The 19102-nt window shown below is 48.3% G+C and overlaps 1 protein-coding gene across 1 annotated transcript in view; it reads left to right on the forward strand.

The window, feature by feature from the left end:
* The first annotated feature begins 726 nt into the window (after window positions 1-726).
* The window catches only part of LOC136570629 (zinc finger protein 420-like), a 68545-nt gene continuing 50169 nt past the window's right edge, over window positions 727-19102 (forward strand). The window contains exons 1-2 of the mRNA XM_066571077.1: window positions 727-1798; window positions 5807-5926. Coding sequence (XP_066427174.1) covers window positions 912-1798; window positions 5807-5926 — 1007 coding nt within the window. The 5' untranslated portion in view covers window positions 727-911. The remainder of the gene's footprint in view (window positions 1799-5806; window positions 5927-19102) is intronic.

A 19102-nucleotide genomic window follows, 5' to 3' on the forward strand; every position in this document is an offset into this window, starting at 1 on the left:
CAGCCAATCAGAGCACGCGGCTCTGATGACTCAGCAGTTGCCAGGCAGACCCGCAGCTCTCAGCGTTCCCCACCTGCGCCCAGCGCTCCCCTCGGCCCCAGCGCCCCCCTCGAGCGGAATTTGGGGAGGTGGGAGTGGGGCAGCGCCAAGGCCGGGCCCCCCCGCGCTGTCCTGGCGGGAGCGGCTGCAGTGGGGACCGAGTGCGGGCGGGAGCGGCCGAGAGCCCAGCGCTGCCCCAGCCCGACCTGCCCCAGCTCCATCCCTGCCCCTGCCGTGGGATTCTGTGGGTTTGGGGGCAAGAGGGAGCCGGCAGCGGGTGCTGGGCCTGGGGCAGGAGGAGAAGGGAAGGAGAAGCGGGGTTGAGGAACAAAATGGTGAAACCCTGGACGTGGGAGGAAAAGGTGGGATTGTGCAGGAGAAGGAGGAATAGCAGGAGGAAGAAGAGTGTGAGGAAGAGCAGGAACAGAGGAGGAGGAGGAGGAGCAGAAAGAGGCGGCACCACACGGTTCTACTCTTCCCTGTATCTGCAGCCTGCCCCCCAGCCCCAGGAGCTTTGTCCATATGCAGCAGGTGACCAGGGGAGGGGGAATCCATGATTTTCACAGAGGCTGAATCTTGGGGTTTCTGAGCTTTACTGGGCAAATGTTGGTGCTTTTGTTTTTTGTGAGGGCTGAATCTCTATTTTGAAGGAGGTTTTTGCTGAATATTGACGTTGGGGAAGTTTTTGATCTGCATCTTGATGTTTAGAGGATTTTTGTGCTGAATCATGGTATTTTGGAGGTTCTTTCAGACACAAGATGCCCAATGACTTTCCCAGATGAACTTGGGCATGGAGGTTTTCCCAGTCCAAGCTGCTCTCCTCTTGATTTTTTTCTGCAAACCAGGATTTTTAATTCTCAGGGTGTGGCCTGATGGAGGAGGAGGAAAAGCCCCGAATGTACCTCATGAAGAGGGGCTGCAAACCCTGCCCAGGGAGTTCTGGGGAGGAAAGAGCCCCCATGAGCCAGGAATGCATCCTGGGATCCAGCCAGAGCTTGGAGCTGGTGGAGAAGCCTCATGGCAGGGAGAAGCCACACAGGTGCTTGGAATGTGGGAAATGTTTCAGCTGGAGCTCCAGCCTGAGGCAGCACCAGGTGATCCACACTGGGGAGAGGCCCTTTGAGTGTGAGGAGTGTGGGAGGAGTTTCAGCCACAACTCCATCCTGATCCAACACCAGAGGAGCCACACTGGGGAAAAGCCCTTTGAGTGTGGGGAATGTGGGAAGAGCTTCAGGCAGAGGGGCCAACTGATACGACACCAGGTGATCCACACTGGGGAAAAGCCCTATGAGTGTGGGGAGTGTGGGATGAGCTTCAGCCAGAAGGGCCACCTGACGGAACACCAGAAGATCCACACTGGGGAAAAGCCCTTTGAGTGTGGGGAATGTGGGAGGAGCTTCAGAGGAAGCTCAGCCCTGATTCGGCACCAGGTCATCCACACGGGGGAACGGCCCTACACCTGCTTGGAATGTGGGAAGAGCTATGGGTGGAACTCTGACCTGAGAAAACACCAGCGCACCCACTCTGGGGAGAGGCCCTACGAGTGTCCTGAGTGTGGGAAGAGGTTTCACAGGAGCTCCGATCTCCTCAAACATGAGCGGATTCACACAGAGGAGAGGCCCTTCTGCTGCCCCGACTGTGGGAAGGGCTTTAAGGAAAACGCCAAACTCACCATCCACTGGCGCATCCACACTGGAGAGAGGCCCTACGAGTGTCCTGAGTGTGGGAAGAGCTTCTCACAGAGCTCTCACTTGACAGAACACCAACGGAGGCGCCACTAAGGGAAGTCCTGTGAGTGCCCCACGTGAGGGAAGAGCTTTGTGTGCTGCTCCAGCTCTGTCCCCCATGAGACGATCTACATTGGATGATCCTCAGTGAGCGTTGTTGGGCAGAGCCCTGGTGATCCATGGTCCTGGTGATCCGTGTTGGGAAGACACCTGGCTTGGAGGCTCCGCATCTTCCTGGTTCCCTGTGGGCAGCTAGATAAACCCAGCAGCAGGAGCATCCATTGGGACACAGACCTACAATGGGAATTCCTTGGGGAGGGCAGATTTGTTGACTTTCAACCCCATAAAATCTTTTGCATTCAATCCTATCTTCTGGTGACATCAGGGAGTACTGAATGGTGTTGAAGGTATGTTCAGGGTGGACTATATGATGTTTGTATCCCCAGTCTGTTCTGTTTATGCTGAATAATAAGTTTTGTACCTTTAAGACTTGTCCTGAGAGTGAAGAGGGAGAGAAGAAATGCGGAATTTGTTTTCAGAAACTGCACTCACTCCTCCACATTCCTGCTCCTGCACTGTGTTGTCTGCGGATGGACAGACAGCGGGACAGAGCTCTCCTTTGCTTTTAGTTAGTTTTAGCTAGCTGAGGTAAAGTAGTTCCCTACTGTGGGTTGTTTTTCCCTTTTCTTTGGACCTGTTTAAACCTGCTGTGGCCTGAACACCAGAAGAGCACGGGCAGCTCACACCTGTGCCCCACCAGGCCGGGCCTGGGCCGTGGCATTTCCAGCACCAGAGGGACTGATAAGGGACTGAGTGAGCTGAGCTACAGCCCACAGAGGGACTTGGTGAGTTTGTCTCTCTTTTAGAGCAGCAAGAGGTTTTATTGTTTAATATTGTTTAGGTTTTATTGTGTAATAAACAGTTTTTCCACTTTTCTTCAAAGAGGTATTTTATTTTTCCTGAACCAGTTGGGGGACACATGGACATGGAGGGGGACATAGCCATTCATGGGGATGTGGGTGGACACAGGCATGGATGGAGATGTGGGGAACCATGACAGGGATGGAAACATGGTGGGGAGACAGCCGTGGGTGAGGACATGGTGGGACATGGCCAGTGACATGTGGGGACATGGCCATGGCTGGTGCCATGGGGGGAACTTGCAGGGGATGTGGGGGATGCTGGGTTTGAGGGAGTTGAGGGTTCCTGGGAGGGATTTGGGGCTTGCTGAGGCCTTTGGGGACCCCAGGCCGAGTGGCTCTGGCTGTGCTGGGAGACCCTGGGGGAGGTTCTGGGGCAGCTGCTCAAGGACCCCCTGAACTGGAGCCCCAGCCAGGCATTGGGCTCCTGGAAGGGGATGAACATCTTTGTCCCCAGGAGGGAAATCCCAGCACCCCCAGGGTGACAGGGGCAGCTGAGAGGCCACAACAGGAGGGGAAAGCCAGACAGAGCTGTCACACTCTTAAACTACACCCCAAAAGTCCCAAAACTGAGGGATTGCTCCCAGGAAAAAGCAGCCAGGAGATGCATGAATTGAGGGAAAGGGGGGATGTGACCCCCCAAACTGAGCAGGAGGGACCTGCATCCCCCAAAACCAAATAGGGACGAGAGGTGGAGCTGAAGGCACGATGGGAAAGGGGTGGGAGTGCAGGGAAAAAGAGGATTCAGAGTGGGAGAGGGATGGGATCCCCAGATTGAGTTGGGAGGGGTCCTTGGGTTGGGGGAACGATAGGAGAGGGGAGGGAAAGTTGGGGATGGGATAGAAAAAGGGTGGTTCCGTGGGGATCCCACTGTGTCCCCATCGCTTGATCCCTGGAGTGATTCCCTGGGGCTCTGGAGGGGAATGGATCTGCACTGGGTGGATTCCCAAGCCCCCTGCCCATCCCTGGGGGGCTCATGGGGGTTTCCCTGGTTCCCTCCACCCAAATGCTGCAGCCATGGGAGAGAGAAGGGTGTGAAAGGAGGATCTGGATTGGGCATGGAGGAGGAGCAATAGGAAGAGGAGGGAGAGAAGAAGCGGAGGATGGGAAAAGGAAGAGCAGGAAGAAGAATAGAAAGAGGAGGAGCCGCAGCAGAACCACGCCATTTTCCCACTCGCCCGCTGAGTCTGCAGCTCCCCTGGCCCTGGCAGCACCTATCCCCCCAGATCTCACAGGTGAGTGGGGAGGGGGAACTCACCCCAAATCCATTGGAGGATCTCTGGGAGGGTTTGTTTCAGGGGAGGGGATGTTTGGATCTTGCAGGGCCCCAAGGGTGAGACACAGATGCCCCTTTGGAGAACTGTGGAAGGTTCCTGTGGCAAACTGTCTGTACTGGCTGGGGCAGTGGTACCAGCTGGGGGGGACATTGGTGTTGGGACTCTGATTGGCATCAGAGTGGGGAGAGCAACGAAGGCCAATCCTGGAGCTGGGGGATCCTGTCAGCCTGGAGGGGTGGGGGAGGCTGGAGATGAGCAGGGTCTGGGCCCATCCAACTGTGAACAGGGCAGTTACTTTTTGAACTGGACTTGGGAAGCAGGACCAAGGGCCTCACCTGTTGTTTTTCCCCCAAGCCAGGATTTGTCAATCCCAATCTTTGTCTGGATGGAGCTGGAGGAGGCTGCGAGGAAAAGGAAGATGGCCTGGGACACTGAGGCAGGCAAGGAGGAAGTCACTGCCCCTTTCCCCCTCTCCTCTGTTTCATGTCTCAGCCCAACATTTCCTCTGGCTGCAGGACAACCCCGCTACCAATGCCGTCCTGCCAGGGATGAACTGGGGGAATCTCCTTCCCCTTCCCTCTGGCACAGAGGCAAATCCCATCCTGTCCTTGTCCACAGCTCCTTCCCCTTCTCATTCTGTCCTTCTTCCTTCCTCATTCCTTCCTCTTCTTTTCTTTCCTTTCCTTCCCCAGGCACTGAGCTGCAGACAGAGACCAGGGAGAGCAAATCCCTGCTGCAGAACCTCATGGAAAAGGCCGTTTTGAGCAGCTCCATGGCATGGGAATCCAATGGGGAGGAAAAGCCCTGGAGATCCCACACAAGGAGGGGTTGCAAACCCAGCCCTGGCAGCTGTGAGGAGGAAAGATGCCCCCTGTGTCCAGAAGGCAGCCAGAGATTCATTCAGAACTCAGAGGTGGTAGAGACAACTCGTGGCTGGCAGAAACCCCACAAGTGCTTGGAATGTGGGAAGGGCTTCAGCCGGAGCTCTGGAGCTCAGATGTGATCTGGCTCCAGGTGATCCACATGGGGAAACGGCCCTACAAGTGTGGGAGTGTGGGAAGGGCTTTGGGTGGAGCTCCAACCTCATCAATCACTGCAAGATCCACACTGGGGAGAGAACCTATGAGTGTCCCGAGTGTAGGAAGTGGTTTCTGAGCAGCTCCAATCTCATCGTAATGAGTCAAGGGATCAGCTGGAAATGTATTTACGATAATTGAAAACTGTGGATGAGTCAAGGGGCCAGCTGGGAGTATAACTGAGATAGTAGAAGATTACATATTTTAGTTAAGATTTTAAAATTAGTTAAGAAGGTATGTTAGCTAAGCAAAAATCACATAGGTTAGTGAAAGAGTAACAAATATATTAGAAAGTAATGCTCAGAGTGACAGGGATAGATGTAGCAATTGCGGAGGAGCAGAGACCATAGAAATATCTTGCCTTAAGAATAATCAGTTTGGAGAGGCTTGGACCATGACCAGCAGATCAAAAAGTCCTGCAAACTCGCCATGGGTGAAGAGTTTACCATGAGGAAGAGAGCTTTCTTCTTCACATACGCCCACTCCCTTATTTCAAAATCCCACAGACCCAATTAAGGCAGTGCAATTGCGCAGACATATTAGGTATTCAGCTGATTATAATACAAAGTGGGCAGATAATGATTCTGTATTATTCATCCTTAGAAACTGCTTGGATATGTAAAACCTTTTCTGTATAAATAGAGAGCAGGAGTCTGCAACTCCTTGCACATCCATTTGGAAATGATTCCTTATATGTCCAGCACTGCGATAAAATACCCTTCTTTTCAACTTTAATTAGTTGAAGAGTTGTCTGTCTGTGCTTCAGTACATCAGCAGATTCACACTGAGGAGAGGCCCTTCCACTGCCCCGACTGCGGGAAGGGCTTCAGGCGCAACTCCACCCTCGTCACCCACAGGCACATCCACACTGGGGAGAGGCCCAATGAGTGTCCTGTGTGTGGGAAGAGATTCTCCAGAAGCTCTCACTTGGGCCAACACAAATGGAGGCACCATTAAGGGAAGCCCTGCCAGTGTCCCCCATCCCGGTGTCACCCCCTTTTTTCTGCCCTCAGAGCTCCTGAGCCAGTGGCAGCTGCAGCCCCTTCCCGTGGCCTTGCACCTGACTGGGACCTCCTGTGATTGCGCAGGGAGGATTGGGGCTGTGACTGAGCAGGGAGGGTGGGGGCCAGGGAACACTGGGTGCTGTGGGTCTGCCCAGCAACTGGTGAGTCATCAGAACTGCTCTCTCTGATTGGCTGATTCTTGTTCATTGCATTCTCTTGTTGCCTGTGGAGAGGCCTGGGAGTTGAGAGAAGGAATGGGACAGATCCCACCCCGAGCACTGCCACAGGGAGAACAGACCCAGCCTGGGCACAGGGAGTGAATTTATTACCGACCAAATCACATCAGGACAAAGAGAAGGGAAAGGAATCTCTCCAACATCTTCCCCCCACCTAGGGGGGTTAATGATGATGGAGAGACGGGGACATCTGAGTTTAGATCAGAAGCCAATTTTATTGAGTATGCCAGGGATTTATATGGGGTTTTACTTGTATGGTAGTTATATAGGGCTCCATTTTTTGTAACAATTTCCCCTTGGTTACACATTCTTCAGGACATCAGGTCACCTGGTAACATTATCTTATCACTAAGTTTCACATCTTGTTTCTTGGTCCCCTCTTGCCCAGGGAGCCTTAATCTGTGTCTGTCCCTCCCACAGTTTCTGCTCAATCAGGCCTAAGATATCAGGCCCCTTAATCAGTTCCACTGTACTTTTTGTTTTATTCCCCATACCTCCCCCTATCCATTCAAACAAAAATACACTCTTAAGTGACTTGTCTATTAATTTTTTCACACACTGTAAAATACAAGGAATAACCATAACAATACATAATACAATGCCTAATACATAGAAGCCTATTTAAACTAAATTTTTTATCCATCCACCAAGTCTCCAATCCCCCAGAAGTTTTCCTAGCCCTGTAAACCCTGATACCACTGGGTAATCTTAACCATTTTCCCAAGGGCATAAGTCTGTTAGAGGTTAAACGGGCGCTGGTGTGGTGGTGAGGTCCTGTTCACAAGGGTTCTCCGCCAATGTTGGTGTTCAAGGTGAATCTTCAGGTGATGCACTCAAAGATTCTTAAAAACGGCTTCACATTCTTTGCTGGAATCCACTCGGGACCATTCTCTGTGGAGACACAAGCAAAACCTCTACCCCAGGTGGCCTAAGGATAAGGCCCCAATATCTTACCAGATTCTGGATCCTTCACTTATGCAGGGGTTTCTTTCCTTTTGTTGCAATTGTGAATCATGATTAAAATGTCAAACAATTGGTGGGTTGGGGTCCATCAAAGAACAATTCAAAAAGTTGATCACATAAAGGGCTTTCTGCAGTCTCTTGGCAGGGTTGCCATCTCTGGCCCCCCTTATGTTGTACCAAGAGATGTTTGAGGGAGCCATGAGCCTGTGACAGATTGGCCTGTTGGGGAATGAGCAATACCTGTTTTGTGCATAATTCCCCAGAAGGCAAAAGAGTTAGCAACTCGACGGGAAATATAAACTGGGCCATTGCCTGTCTTCACTTCAGATGTATACCAAGAATGGCAAAAGCAGCAGTGAAGTGTCTAGAGACATCGTAAGCTGTTTTCCCTGAATGGGCAGATGCAAAAAGAGCACCAGAAAAGGTATCAATAGAGGAATGAATGTATTTTAAATGACCAAATTCAGAAAAATGGGTAACGTCTGATGCCAGACTTTAAGGCTCTGAAGCCCTCTGGGATTAATACTTCCTGCAATAGAGAGAAAAGAACACCTTTGGCAATCAGGACAAACAGCAATAATTCTTGAAGCTTGGGCTTTACTAATGCCAAAGTGCCAAATCAAAGTGACACCATTTTGGTGAAATAACAAATGGATCAATTTAGGCTGTTCTATCTTATTAGGTAGAACAGATTGTTGTACAGGCATTGTTAAAAGGCCAGCTTGCCTGTTCCCTTCAGCTAAAAATCTGGGACGGTCTGTATGTGAACAAATATGCATAACAAAGTAAGGAAATGTTCAATTTTCTAAGGAAAAAACAAGGAGCTGCAACCAATAAAATTGTTGTGAATTTTCAACTCTTTCTAAACTGATGCTTTGGCTCTCATCACTATTCCTGCAACATAAGCTGAATCTGTAAGCAGATTAAAAGGAACAGAAAATTTTTGAAAAGCTCTGACAACAGCAGCAAGTTCAACAATTGGGGGGGACCACTCAGATATGGATAAATCTGCTCTCCATTAGACCCACTAGAAGAGGGGTCTCTCCATACTACCACAGATTTCTGAGAGTGACCAGAACCATCTGTGAATACTGTTAAGGCTTGAAGTGGAACCTCACTCCTCTTGGGTTTCTCTGTCAATTGAAAAAAAAAAAAAAAAAGCTTAAAAAAAGCTTTTAAAAGCTGTTAAAACAACTCATGTTTTGGAGGATGTATTGAGATTTGTCCACTGAATTCAGGAAAGGCCATCTGAAGAGCCTTGATCCCTGAACTATCCAATTCAAATAAAAGGTGGTTAAAGGTAGGAAAAGAGTGGAAAATTCCCCTCCTGCAAGAGAAACGAGTCTCTGTCAAGCCTTAACAACCAGTTGGGTCATCATTTCATGTTGGGTACTGATGGTTTTAGTCATTTGGTGTGGTAAGTAAATCCATTCAGTGATAAACAAAGAGTCTGGTGCATTGGGGTCCCATTGAAACATCAAGGCATGGGGCTGTTTTGCTGGATGCAAGATTATTAAAAAGAAAAGCAGCTCAGGTGCCCAGTGTGCAGCTTGTTGGTTTATTATGACATCAGCTGGGCATTGCAGCGCCTGCTGAACTTGAAATGTAAGTTGTCTAGGTGATAAAAGGTCTGAATCTCCTTTTAATCATTCAAACAAAGGACTTTTAGCTTTGTATTTGAATTCCCTAACAAGGAGTGCACCCAGTTGATTGTTCCCAAACATTTCTGTGCATCATGTAAGGTGCAAATATTTGTCTGAATTTGAAGAGCTTGGGGAGAAATTGAAGAGACTCCAATGCACCACCCCAAATACCTCCACGAAGGATGTTTTTGTACCTTTTGGGAGCTATGCAAAGCCCTGCCTGATTTACAGCTTTGGTGACAAGGGCTAACTAAGGCTTTCTCCATGACTTCCTGTTGTTCAGCTGTTACAAAAATATCATCCATAGAATGGTGCAAAAGAACATTAGGTATTTGTTGATGAACAGAATTGAGGACCTAGCAATATACCACTGGCAAATAGTACAGCTGTTTTTCATGCCCTTAGGTAAAACTATCCAGTGATAGTGCCTAAGGGTGCCTGCATTTTTGTGCTTTGAACTGAAAAGGAAAATTTAGGACCATCATCAGGATGTAAAGGAATATCAAAAAACCAATCTTTTAAATCAGTAACAGTCAAGTGCCAATTTTTGGGAATCATGGTAGGAGATGGGAGACCTGGCTGTAAGGCCTCTGTGTCCTCCATAGCTGCATTATTTTTCAAAGATCATGGAGTAAGCGCCATTTGCCAGTTTGTTTTTTGATAACAAACATGTGAGAATTCCAAGGACGGTTAGAAAGGACAAATTGCTCTTTCTGGAGTTGTTGTTGGAGCAACTCTGTTAATACACAAAGTTTTTGCAATGGTAGGGGCCATTGATCCACCCAAACCATTTTCCCTGTTTTCCAGGTTAGTTTTAAAGTTTCGCTCTCCAACGGCCCCCTTTAAAAAGCTGATTGAATCCTAAAGCCCCATTGGGAGAGAACATCCCCCACCACGGTACCATTGGTACTGGTAATACAAACAGTATGATTGAGGCACGGTGTCCCTCGGGCCCTTTGATCTGTATCCAGTGGTGGGTTTGACAGCTGTGGCTGCTTCCTTCAATGCCTGAAAGTGCCTGGAGCACTTTAGCAAGGGACCACTGTGAGGGCCATTTGGCTTGAGAGATAAGTAACTTCAACCCCTGTGTCTATGAGGCTGTCAAGTGTTATCTTTTGCCCTTTTAATGTCAGAGTACACCAGCATGTGGGGTATTGTTCTAGTATAGGTTGTACCCAACATATTTGGGGTGTTCCAGTAGACCCAAATCCCCTTTTTCATATTACGTCTGTAAAAGGTATGCTCATGGTTTGGGGCAATAAAATCAGTTGAGCTATTCAAGTTCCTTGGGGAACAGTGAAAGGCAGTTGGAGTGTCCAGGCCATGATCATAATCTCATTATCAGAGTCTAAAACCCCAAGGAGAACAAAAAGTCCCATCAAAGAGATGGATGACCAACCTAAAAACAATGCATGCATACGCTGCCTGGATGGTCCTAAAACTCCTGTGGGAAGCAAATGAACTGATGACTTAAGTAACGTTAATGTGATGGAGGTTGCCAACCCAGACAGGTTCATCTGTCAACCATATCAAGGCTACAACTCGACATTCATTGCCCTGCATCACAGTGGCCCCTATTAAAAATCCATATTTTGACACCCCATTGAGATAAACAATCATGTCATCCCCACAAACTTTGAGGAGCATCGGCAACATAGGGTCTGATGTTAGCTTGTTGGCCATCAGGATGCTTCACATTAATTACAATGGCTGACAAACCACCTGTTGTAGCACCACCCAACCCCAGAAGTCCAAAACTTGCATGAGTGAGAGGCCATGATTGAGGCCAGCAAAGTCATGAGAGTATTGTGACATCTGATCCAGTATCAATCAAGGCTGTTAATGATATGGTTCCTGGATGACATCCACTGGCAGTGAGGATGCATGTCTTTTCTGGATGGTTCTCTGATACTTTCTCAGCCCAGAACACTTGAGGTACCCCTGTTGATCCAAAACTTCCTGTGCCGTGACTTCAGTCCACTGTATTCAGAACAGAACTCACAAAAGGTACAATTTGAGCAATGCAAGTTCCTTTCTGAATAGTGACAGGAGGGTCATCAATGGATACCATAGCATGAATCTGTCCTAAATAATCAGCATCAATAAGTCCTACATGCACATGAATACCTTTTAATTGTAGTACTTGATCTTCCTATCAAAAACGCACTCAATCCCTGTCCTATTCAACCATAGGAATCGAGGGGCACTTTGCACATTTCTTTTGTCAGAATGGTTACTGTGTCAGCGGTGGGTATATCAATCCCTGCAGACCCACTTGTTGCCCCTGAGTATTGTTCACAAATGTTTAGCTTTGCAGTGCTGGGGAGGCCCATATTTGCTGCTGTGGTTCTTGGGGTATTTGTTTTCCCACATGCCCATTCGCGCTCCTCTTCTTGTTTCCCTGCAATAGCTGACCATTTGCATGATATTTACTCCTGCATTGTTGAGCATAGTGCCCAAATTTAGCACAACAATTGCACACAACATTGCTGTTTGCGCTTGGCTTAGATGTTATTTTCTGGGTATTACACTGTGCCATTACTTGCCCTTGCTGTCCACAATTATAGCATTTCGATCAAGGTCTTAGAACTGCAGCAAGAGCTGCTATTTTATGCTCTACTGAACCAACTTTCAAGCAAGCAGTAATCATTTGAGGCAATGTGGGTTCCCCAGGTAAAGTGTCAATAATCTTTCTGCAGCCTGAGTTTGCATTTTCTTTAGCCAAACGTATACAGAATTTGTGTCGCAAAGATTCATCATCTACCTGTTTTTCAATGGCTGCAGCAAGCTCTTCCACAAATTGCAAAAATGCTTCTCTCATCCCTTGTTGTATAGTATCATATCTCTGTTTTGGAGCTGCCATTTCCATTGATTTAATTAAAGCACTCGTGCCAATTTGCTGAGCTTGTGCCAAAATTGAAGGATCCCACCTTGCCTGTGAATCTGGGTTAGCAAAAGGCCCAGTGCCCAGTAGGGCATCAACACCCACAGCATGATGAGGGTCGTGTTGAGGCAACTGCATATTTGTTACAGCTGTCTGCTCAGCCACTCGCCTCCAAGTTTCTTGAAATACACCGTATTGTACTGGCTGGAATGAAATAGTAGCAATATGCATGATGTCATAAGGTGCAAGCATATCTGCATTAATTACACATATTAATTGCATTACCTCTGAGGAATTAATGCCATACTGAGCCACTTTGGATTGGAGATCTTGCACAACCTTCCAGGCAAAGATGTGATGACTGTCATCCTGCCCTGTTCCAGGAGCTGCTTTAAAACCTGGAAAAGCCATAGATGGGGTTATCACAGGCAACATTTGCATTAGCACTGTTCTCCTGAGGTACTCTTGGAGCACCTAATCTTTCTATCATGTCCCAATTCTTTTCTTCAGCTGCTTTCTTCCTAACAAATTCCCAAAACTCCTGAGTGTCCAGGTTTAGAGCAAATTTGGGAGAGAATCCCCCAAAGGAGCTCCAGTAGGAAAGCAGATCCAATCTGCTCTTCTCCCCCCAACTGGTCTGGGAGAAAATACCTCCTTGGAGAAAGGTGGAAAAAACCTGTCTATTAAACAATAAAACCTTGACAATATCAAACAATAAAATCTCTTGCCACTCCAAAAGAAATGACAAACTGAGAAAGTCCCTCCCCGGGTTGCGGCTCAGCTCACTCTGTCTCTGATCAGTCCCTCCGGTGCTGGAAATGTTGCAGGCCAGGCCCGGCCTGGTGGGCCACAGATGCAGCTGCCCGTGCTCCCCTGGGTGTTCAGTCCAGAGCAGGTTTCAAGAGCTCCAAGGAAAAGGGAAAAAAACAAAAGTCCCCACAGTAGGGAACTTCTTTGCCTCAGCTGGCTAAAACTAACTAAAAGCAAAAGAGAGCTCTGTCCCACTGTCTGTCCATCCGCAGACAACAACAGTCCAGGAGCAGAAATGTGGAGGAGTGAGTACGGTGTCTGAAAAAAAACTGCTGCTTCTTCTCTCCCACTGCTTCACTCTCTGGAACACTCTTAAAGGTGCAAAACTTATTATTCAACATCGTATAAGGTGCAAAACTTATTATTCAACATAACATAATTGGGGATAAAAGCATCATATAGTCAACCCAGGACACTGAGGCTGTCAAGGAAGCCCAGTTACTTGACGTGGGGGCAAAGTCCATGGGGCAGTAGGGCTACAGCTATTAGAAGGTGACCTGTCAATAGTTCCCTGCCCCAACTCTGATGTTACTGCGGGAGACTCATCACTTGATTCGCTGTCGCTGTCACTGTCAGGTAACGGAGGATACGACCTTGCAGATTGTTCAGGCAGCTCAGAGGGGAGCGAAGGGGCAGATGGCTGGGCTAGAGCAGAGGGAAGCAGGGGGGCAGAAGACTGGGTTTGTCTCTCTGTAAAGACATTTCAGCTACCTGGTGCAGTGGTGTGGTGTATACAGGCACCATTGCGAGCTGCTGCGCAGCTGTGACATAAAGAGGTTTAGGAGTCTGAGAAGGAGATACTATGGCAGTTTGCCCAGAAGCTTTGGCAGCTTTCCCAGAAGCTTTGGCATCCAGCCCAGAAGCTCTGGCAGCTTTCCTGGAAGCTTTGGTAGCCTGCCTGGTAACTTGCATGGCACCTGCAGCTTCTTCAAGGATAGATTCACCAAGTTCCCCATCAGAGGCCCCCTCTGCCTCATCCCCTTCATCAGTTTCTGTTATCAACCCCGATTCTTCATCCACGTCCTGCTCTGTTTGTTCTCGCTCGGTTTTCCATTCTTTTAATGCCACAAAAAGCAATCCCCAGGTAACAGCTAGATCAACAACAGTTTTATCTCCCACTCAGATGACTTCCTACAGTCTGTCCCCGACTTTTTCCCATGCTTTAACACTAAATGCTGTGTCAGGATCAGTGCCAAAATCCTGTGATTTAGCCCACAGCAATATACTACGAAGGGCATAGTCTGAAGTATTAATTCCCTTATTTCTTAACAAAACTTTCCATGTAGCCAAAACAGTCTCTACTTCATTAGATAAATTATTTCCCATCATTACTAGTTGGTGGCTCACCTACTTCCAGGTGTCTTGATAGGAGAAAATCAGGTCTGGACTTCCCTGTGCTTCCACCCGCCATTCTCAGCTGCACCAACGCCACCTCCCCCACTACGTCCCAGTGAGTCATGGCTGCCAGTCTCTAGGAGCCCGTTTGGGTCCAGATCAAATATGTTCTTAAGGGTGTTGAATCACATCAGGGTCACCAGATGTCACTGTCAGGCCAGTCATGACACAAGGCAGAGACCACAAGCAGTCTCAGATGGCAACTCTTTATTATCGAACAAGGCTGACCTTTTATACACTTTCTAATTGTTTGTATTTCTTCTTCCCTAACTATTGGCCACAATAAATCAACATAATATCATTGGGGATAAGTTACAGTGACTTCAACTAACTTTCTAAAAATACTTCATCCAGCTGCAAAGTTCTCTTCTTATCTTTCTTCAATTCCTCACTTCTCTTGGTCTCCTCAGTTGCAGCCTTGGAGAGAGCTCCTTATCAACTTCTTGCTTGTTTCCTTTCTTCTCACTCCTTTAGCTAACAGGCCCGCTGTTGGCCCCTTCCACCCAAAGGCATTTGCTATACCAGCCCCCACAGTAAGGTTCATTAGTAATGGTTGCCCTATGCTGAAGGCACACAGGTGGTTACATGCCTCTATCATTTACAGCAGGGTGGGTTCCTCCTTAGACAAGGACTTCAGAAGTTTTTTACAATTCTCATTAGCATTTTCAACAGCTAATTTTGAAAGCAACACCTCTCTGGCAATGTCATTCTCAATTTGTCTTTTAAGAGCTTGTTTCAAGCAGCCATTGAATTGCATATAAGGCTCCACCAGTCCTTGCTTTACATAAGTAAATACTTTTGGGGGGGGCTCACAACATCAGGAACCTTTAAAAATGTGCTATGCACAGCATCAGTAATACCCTCAAGGGCCTCACTAGGAATGTGGGTTTGCCCAACAGGGTCTGAGTGGCTTCCTTCTCCGGCCAGGTGGTCAATCATGAGGGCTGCAATATTCTGGTTTGCATGTCCCACAAATTTCACAAGCAAAGCTTCGAACCACTTTTTCCACTGAGCGTCTGTGGAGGCCGGTGGGCCTACAGAACAAAGGCCATTATAGGCCTTTGGACAGACAGACAGACCCCAAGTTGGAGAAATCTCCCCTGTTCAGGGCAATTGAGCAGACCCTCTTCCAGGATGCTTTGTTGTATATGCAAATGTACCCAGTTCTACCTACCTGGTTGGACTGTTGGCCTCTCCCTCCCTTTTTCCTTATATTTATGTCCTTGAATGTTCTCCCTTCCCTGCTTATCCATTGGCCCCATATTGCCTCAGTGTCCCACCCTCTTTACCCTATTGGCTGCCACCCCTTGTCTCCCCTCTGTACTGCCCTGAGCCCTCAGCCCATTGGCCCTGATGCTCTGCTCCGCCCCTCTTTTCCCCTGTATTTAAACCCAGACCTTCCACTGTTCTTTTTGTCTTTGTCTCTGGCCCCCTTTGTGCGTGGCTGGAATAAATCTCCTTCTCTGGCGTCCGTACAAAGACCCTTCCCATTTCTTTGTCGTTGGTGATTCTACGAGAGAAGTGTGTGCTGCAGTGATTGTGTGTGTGTGTGCCTGTGCCACCGAGCGGCTCCATTACTGGAGACACTTCTGGAAGGTCACGGCTCCGCTGCCTCTCGCTCCACCACCAACGGGCTTGTGGCTTGTGACAGCTGGCAGCCTGAACAGGGACCTGTTCGGAGCATTCCTGGAGGTGGCTTCAGTAGCTTTTTTGCTACTGAAGTTAAGCCATGTTCGGAGCAGCCAATTCCCAGAGGAGACTCCTAAGTTTTATTGGGGGAATCGCACAGGCGACCGGCAACCTTCTTGAGGTGAGAAGATTGGTTGAAGCTGACAGACAACCTGGAGAGGTTTTGTTGACCCACTATCATGTGAGTACTATATTTGGGGGTCACCCTTTTTTGTCTTTCCTTTGCCTTCTTTTCCTCTTGGATGTTGGGAGGAAGTGTGGGGATGGGAGCCAAACTGATCCACCCACAGAGGGAAGTTTATACCCAAGTTAAAGGAATCCTTGTTGGGGAAAATTTTCATTTTTCAAAGGGAGATTTAAAATGTTTTATTCATTGATTGTTCACGTATTTTCCTGATGTTATGAGGGAATTCATTCTAATGAGTTCTGGGACCATATAGGAAAAAGGTTCTACATTCTTTGAATTAAAGGGGATCTTTCAGTGGGGAAATTTTATCCTTTGGCCTTATTGTTAAGTCTGTAGAAAACGTTGGGAAACATTCGGGACCCCAGTTTAACACCCCTTCTCCCTGTTCCTCCCCTCACATCCCTAAACTCTCTTCCCTGCCTCAGGGAGGATCGGGAGATGGATCCTGCCAGCAGGCGCAGGGTTGCTACCATCACCCTGACATCTCCCAGTGTCCTCTGTCCCCTCTCCAGGGCAGCACTGGCCATGCTGCCTTGGGCTCTCTCCTAACCCTCTTACCAATGCCCACATACCCAGTTCTACTACCCCCAGCTGTTCTCCCAGATGGTGCCAGGAATGTGGCCAGCCCCGCCATCTTGTCTTCTCCCTCTCCAAGTTTTTCTGCCCTTTCTCCACAAAATCCCTACACCCTCTTCTCTTGACTCCTCTCCTGATGGTCCCTCCCATTCCCATTCCCACAACACTGGAGTCAGAAGTGGTGATGACAGTGACCAGAAGGAGCCCATATTGGCTTCCACAGCCGCCCACAAACAGGCAGATTCTGGCTGCCCCAAGAGGCTCCATGCAGTCATCAAGTGCCCTCCATCCTCCTCGGAGGATGAGAGTAGGGATTCCCAGACTTGGATTCTGGTCCTGAGTTTGAGGATCACTGGGCCAAGCTGCAGAGGGAAGCCACTGGGAGGGCTCAGAGCTCACCAAAAAGATTGTGGGCTTGCCAATTATATGTAAACACAGCAGAAGAGTGACTGCAATCAATTCCTGGGAGCCGATCCCCTATGGGGAATTGAAGGAGCTCTGCAAAGTGGCTAAGGAATATGGTTGGGGGTTGCATTTCTTAAAAAACTTTCTGGAAGCCACCTTCTCTGACCGTGTCTTGGTCGTGCATGAAAATAAAAATATCATGAATTGCCTACTCTCCCCGTGTCACAATCCATCCTTACGAACGGGTTTCGTGATTGTTCATGGATTTGATCTCAGGGTGCAAAAAACCGACACGGCACAGGGGAGTTTGCGGTGATAATCAAAACAAATGCACCTTTATTGAATAACCAAATGCATTGGGGAGGAATTGGGGAAAAAAGGGAAAAATAAGGAAAAGAGGGAGGAAGAGAAAGGAAGGTATATAGCTACCAAACATAGAACAGCCAAGTCCTTTGATGTCCAGCCAATGGAGTTCACCAGGTCACGTCTGGGGAGATCTCGAAGTCTCTCGCTAACTCAGAGGTTTTTATTATGATAACTCTATTGGAAATTGCGAGGCAGGGGGGGACAGATACAATAAGGAATAGATGTAACAGGTTCTCAGCAGTAAACGAGAGCCATTGTGTTCTTGGTCCAGCGGTCACACCCTGCAGGCAAACATCTCGCTTTGGTCAGCTTGCCTCCCCCACACACCTGCCCCGGGCTGGGGGTTTCAGTCCCAGTCCTTGGAAGGAGCAGAGGGGCCTTTTCGCATGGGGGTTTCATGTCTCACTCCTTGATGGAGAGGCTCCTTACATCTCAGTCTGTCTGTCACGGTGGTTGTAAAACAGGTCAGGGTCTTCTGTGGGGGGACCACCCAGAACTCAGGAGAAGTCCAGCCAGGCTGAGAGGTGGGACAGCTTCCAAGGCTATTGCTGCAAAAAGGCAAGATGCCCCCTTCTTCTTTCATTGGGCTCAGTGTAGCATACAGCAAACAACACCTGTGAACAATAGCTTAGCACTGTGCTCAGGTCTCGGAGCCGTTGGCATGTAACTTTCTCCAACAGGGCCAGAAACTTCAGACAAGGGTCTTTTCTTCAGTGGTCCCCAATGGCGATCATGAGGCAGATGAGAGAAACTTTGGACAGAGTCTCACACTCCGGTCGAGTTCATGCTGTGGGAGAGGCAGTAAAAAAGGCATCTCACATCACTGGCGGACACATATTCAAAAGATGCCAACAAACCAAATTCAACCCTTGAACAAATGGCAGGAGAAGGTGACTTCCAGAAGCCACAAGACCAAGCAAAGGACTTACAAGAAGCTGCACTCAGTGACATCACCACTGCTGCAAAGATGTCCCTGCTCCTCACTCTCGATGACACCCTACATACACAGAGCTTCACTAACATTAAACAAGGGCAAGTGAAATTTTCATAAAATTTGTAGAAAGACTTAAAGTTCCACTTGAGTGACAAATAGAAAGCCCAGAGGCCAAGAAGGAAGTGCTAAATAAAATGGCCTTGGCAAAGGCAAACGATGAGTGCAAAACAATATTAAGAGCTCTCCCCTTGGACCCAGAACCTACAATCAACCAGATGGATGAGGCCTGCGACAAATTATCTTCCACTGAACACACTGTGGCAAGGGCAATCTCTAAGGGAGAGGGCCTTTTTAACATCCCAAGACGCTGCAAAATGTTTTAATTGTGGGGAACTGGGCCTTTTTTTTGAAGGACTGTCCAGAATACAAAATGCCTAAAGACCAGCAGCCACAAAAGAGGTGCCATTCATCACACTGTATGGATTGCAACAGACATTCTAACAACTGTTCTCAGTTTTGTTATCACCAGTAACCTCACCACCACCAGCACCATTATCAACCAAAAAACTTCCAACAGACTGCTGAGTGGCCCCGTGTGAAGACAGCAAATGGAAAGCTGTTTCACTGTACCCTCCCCACTATTCTGGAGGTCCAATACGTGGGAAATTCCCGCAGAGCTCTTCATACTCCGAACAACAGACCAGAGTCACCAAGGCTTTCCAGCAAGTTCAGGTCAGGACCTGACACCAACTGGTGAGTGCTTTGTCTATACAATTTGATGACTCTGCTTTCTATCGTATTCCCACCAGAAAATATGGACCCCTAGAGGGCCTGAGGGATGTGCTGGTAATAGGTAATTGTATTCATGGACCAAATGAAATGCATATTATAGTGGAAGTGCAAACTGTTGGGCCAACTGACGAAATCACAGTCACTTTCTGCTGCACAAAACCACCACACTTCCTGCACAG

Source organism: Molothrus aeneus, unplaced genomic scaffold (assembly GCF_037042795.1).
Source record: "Molothrus aeneus isolate 106 unplaced genomic scaffold, BPBGC_Maene_1.0 scaffold_35, whole genome shotgun sequence".
Taxonomy (NCBI): Eukaryota; Metazoa; Chordata; class Aves; order Passeriformes; family Icteridae; genus Molothrus; species Molothrus aeneus.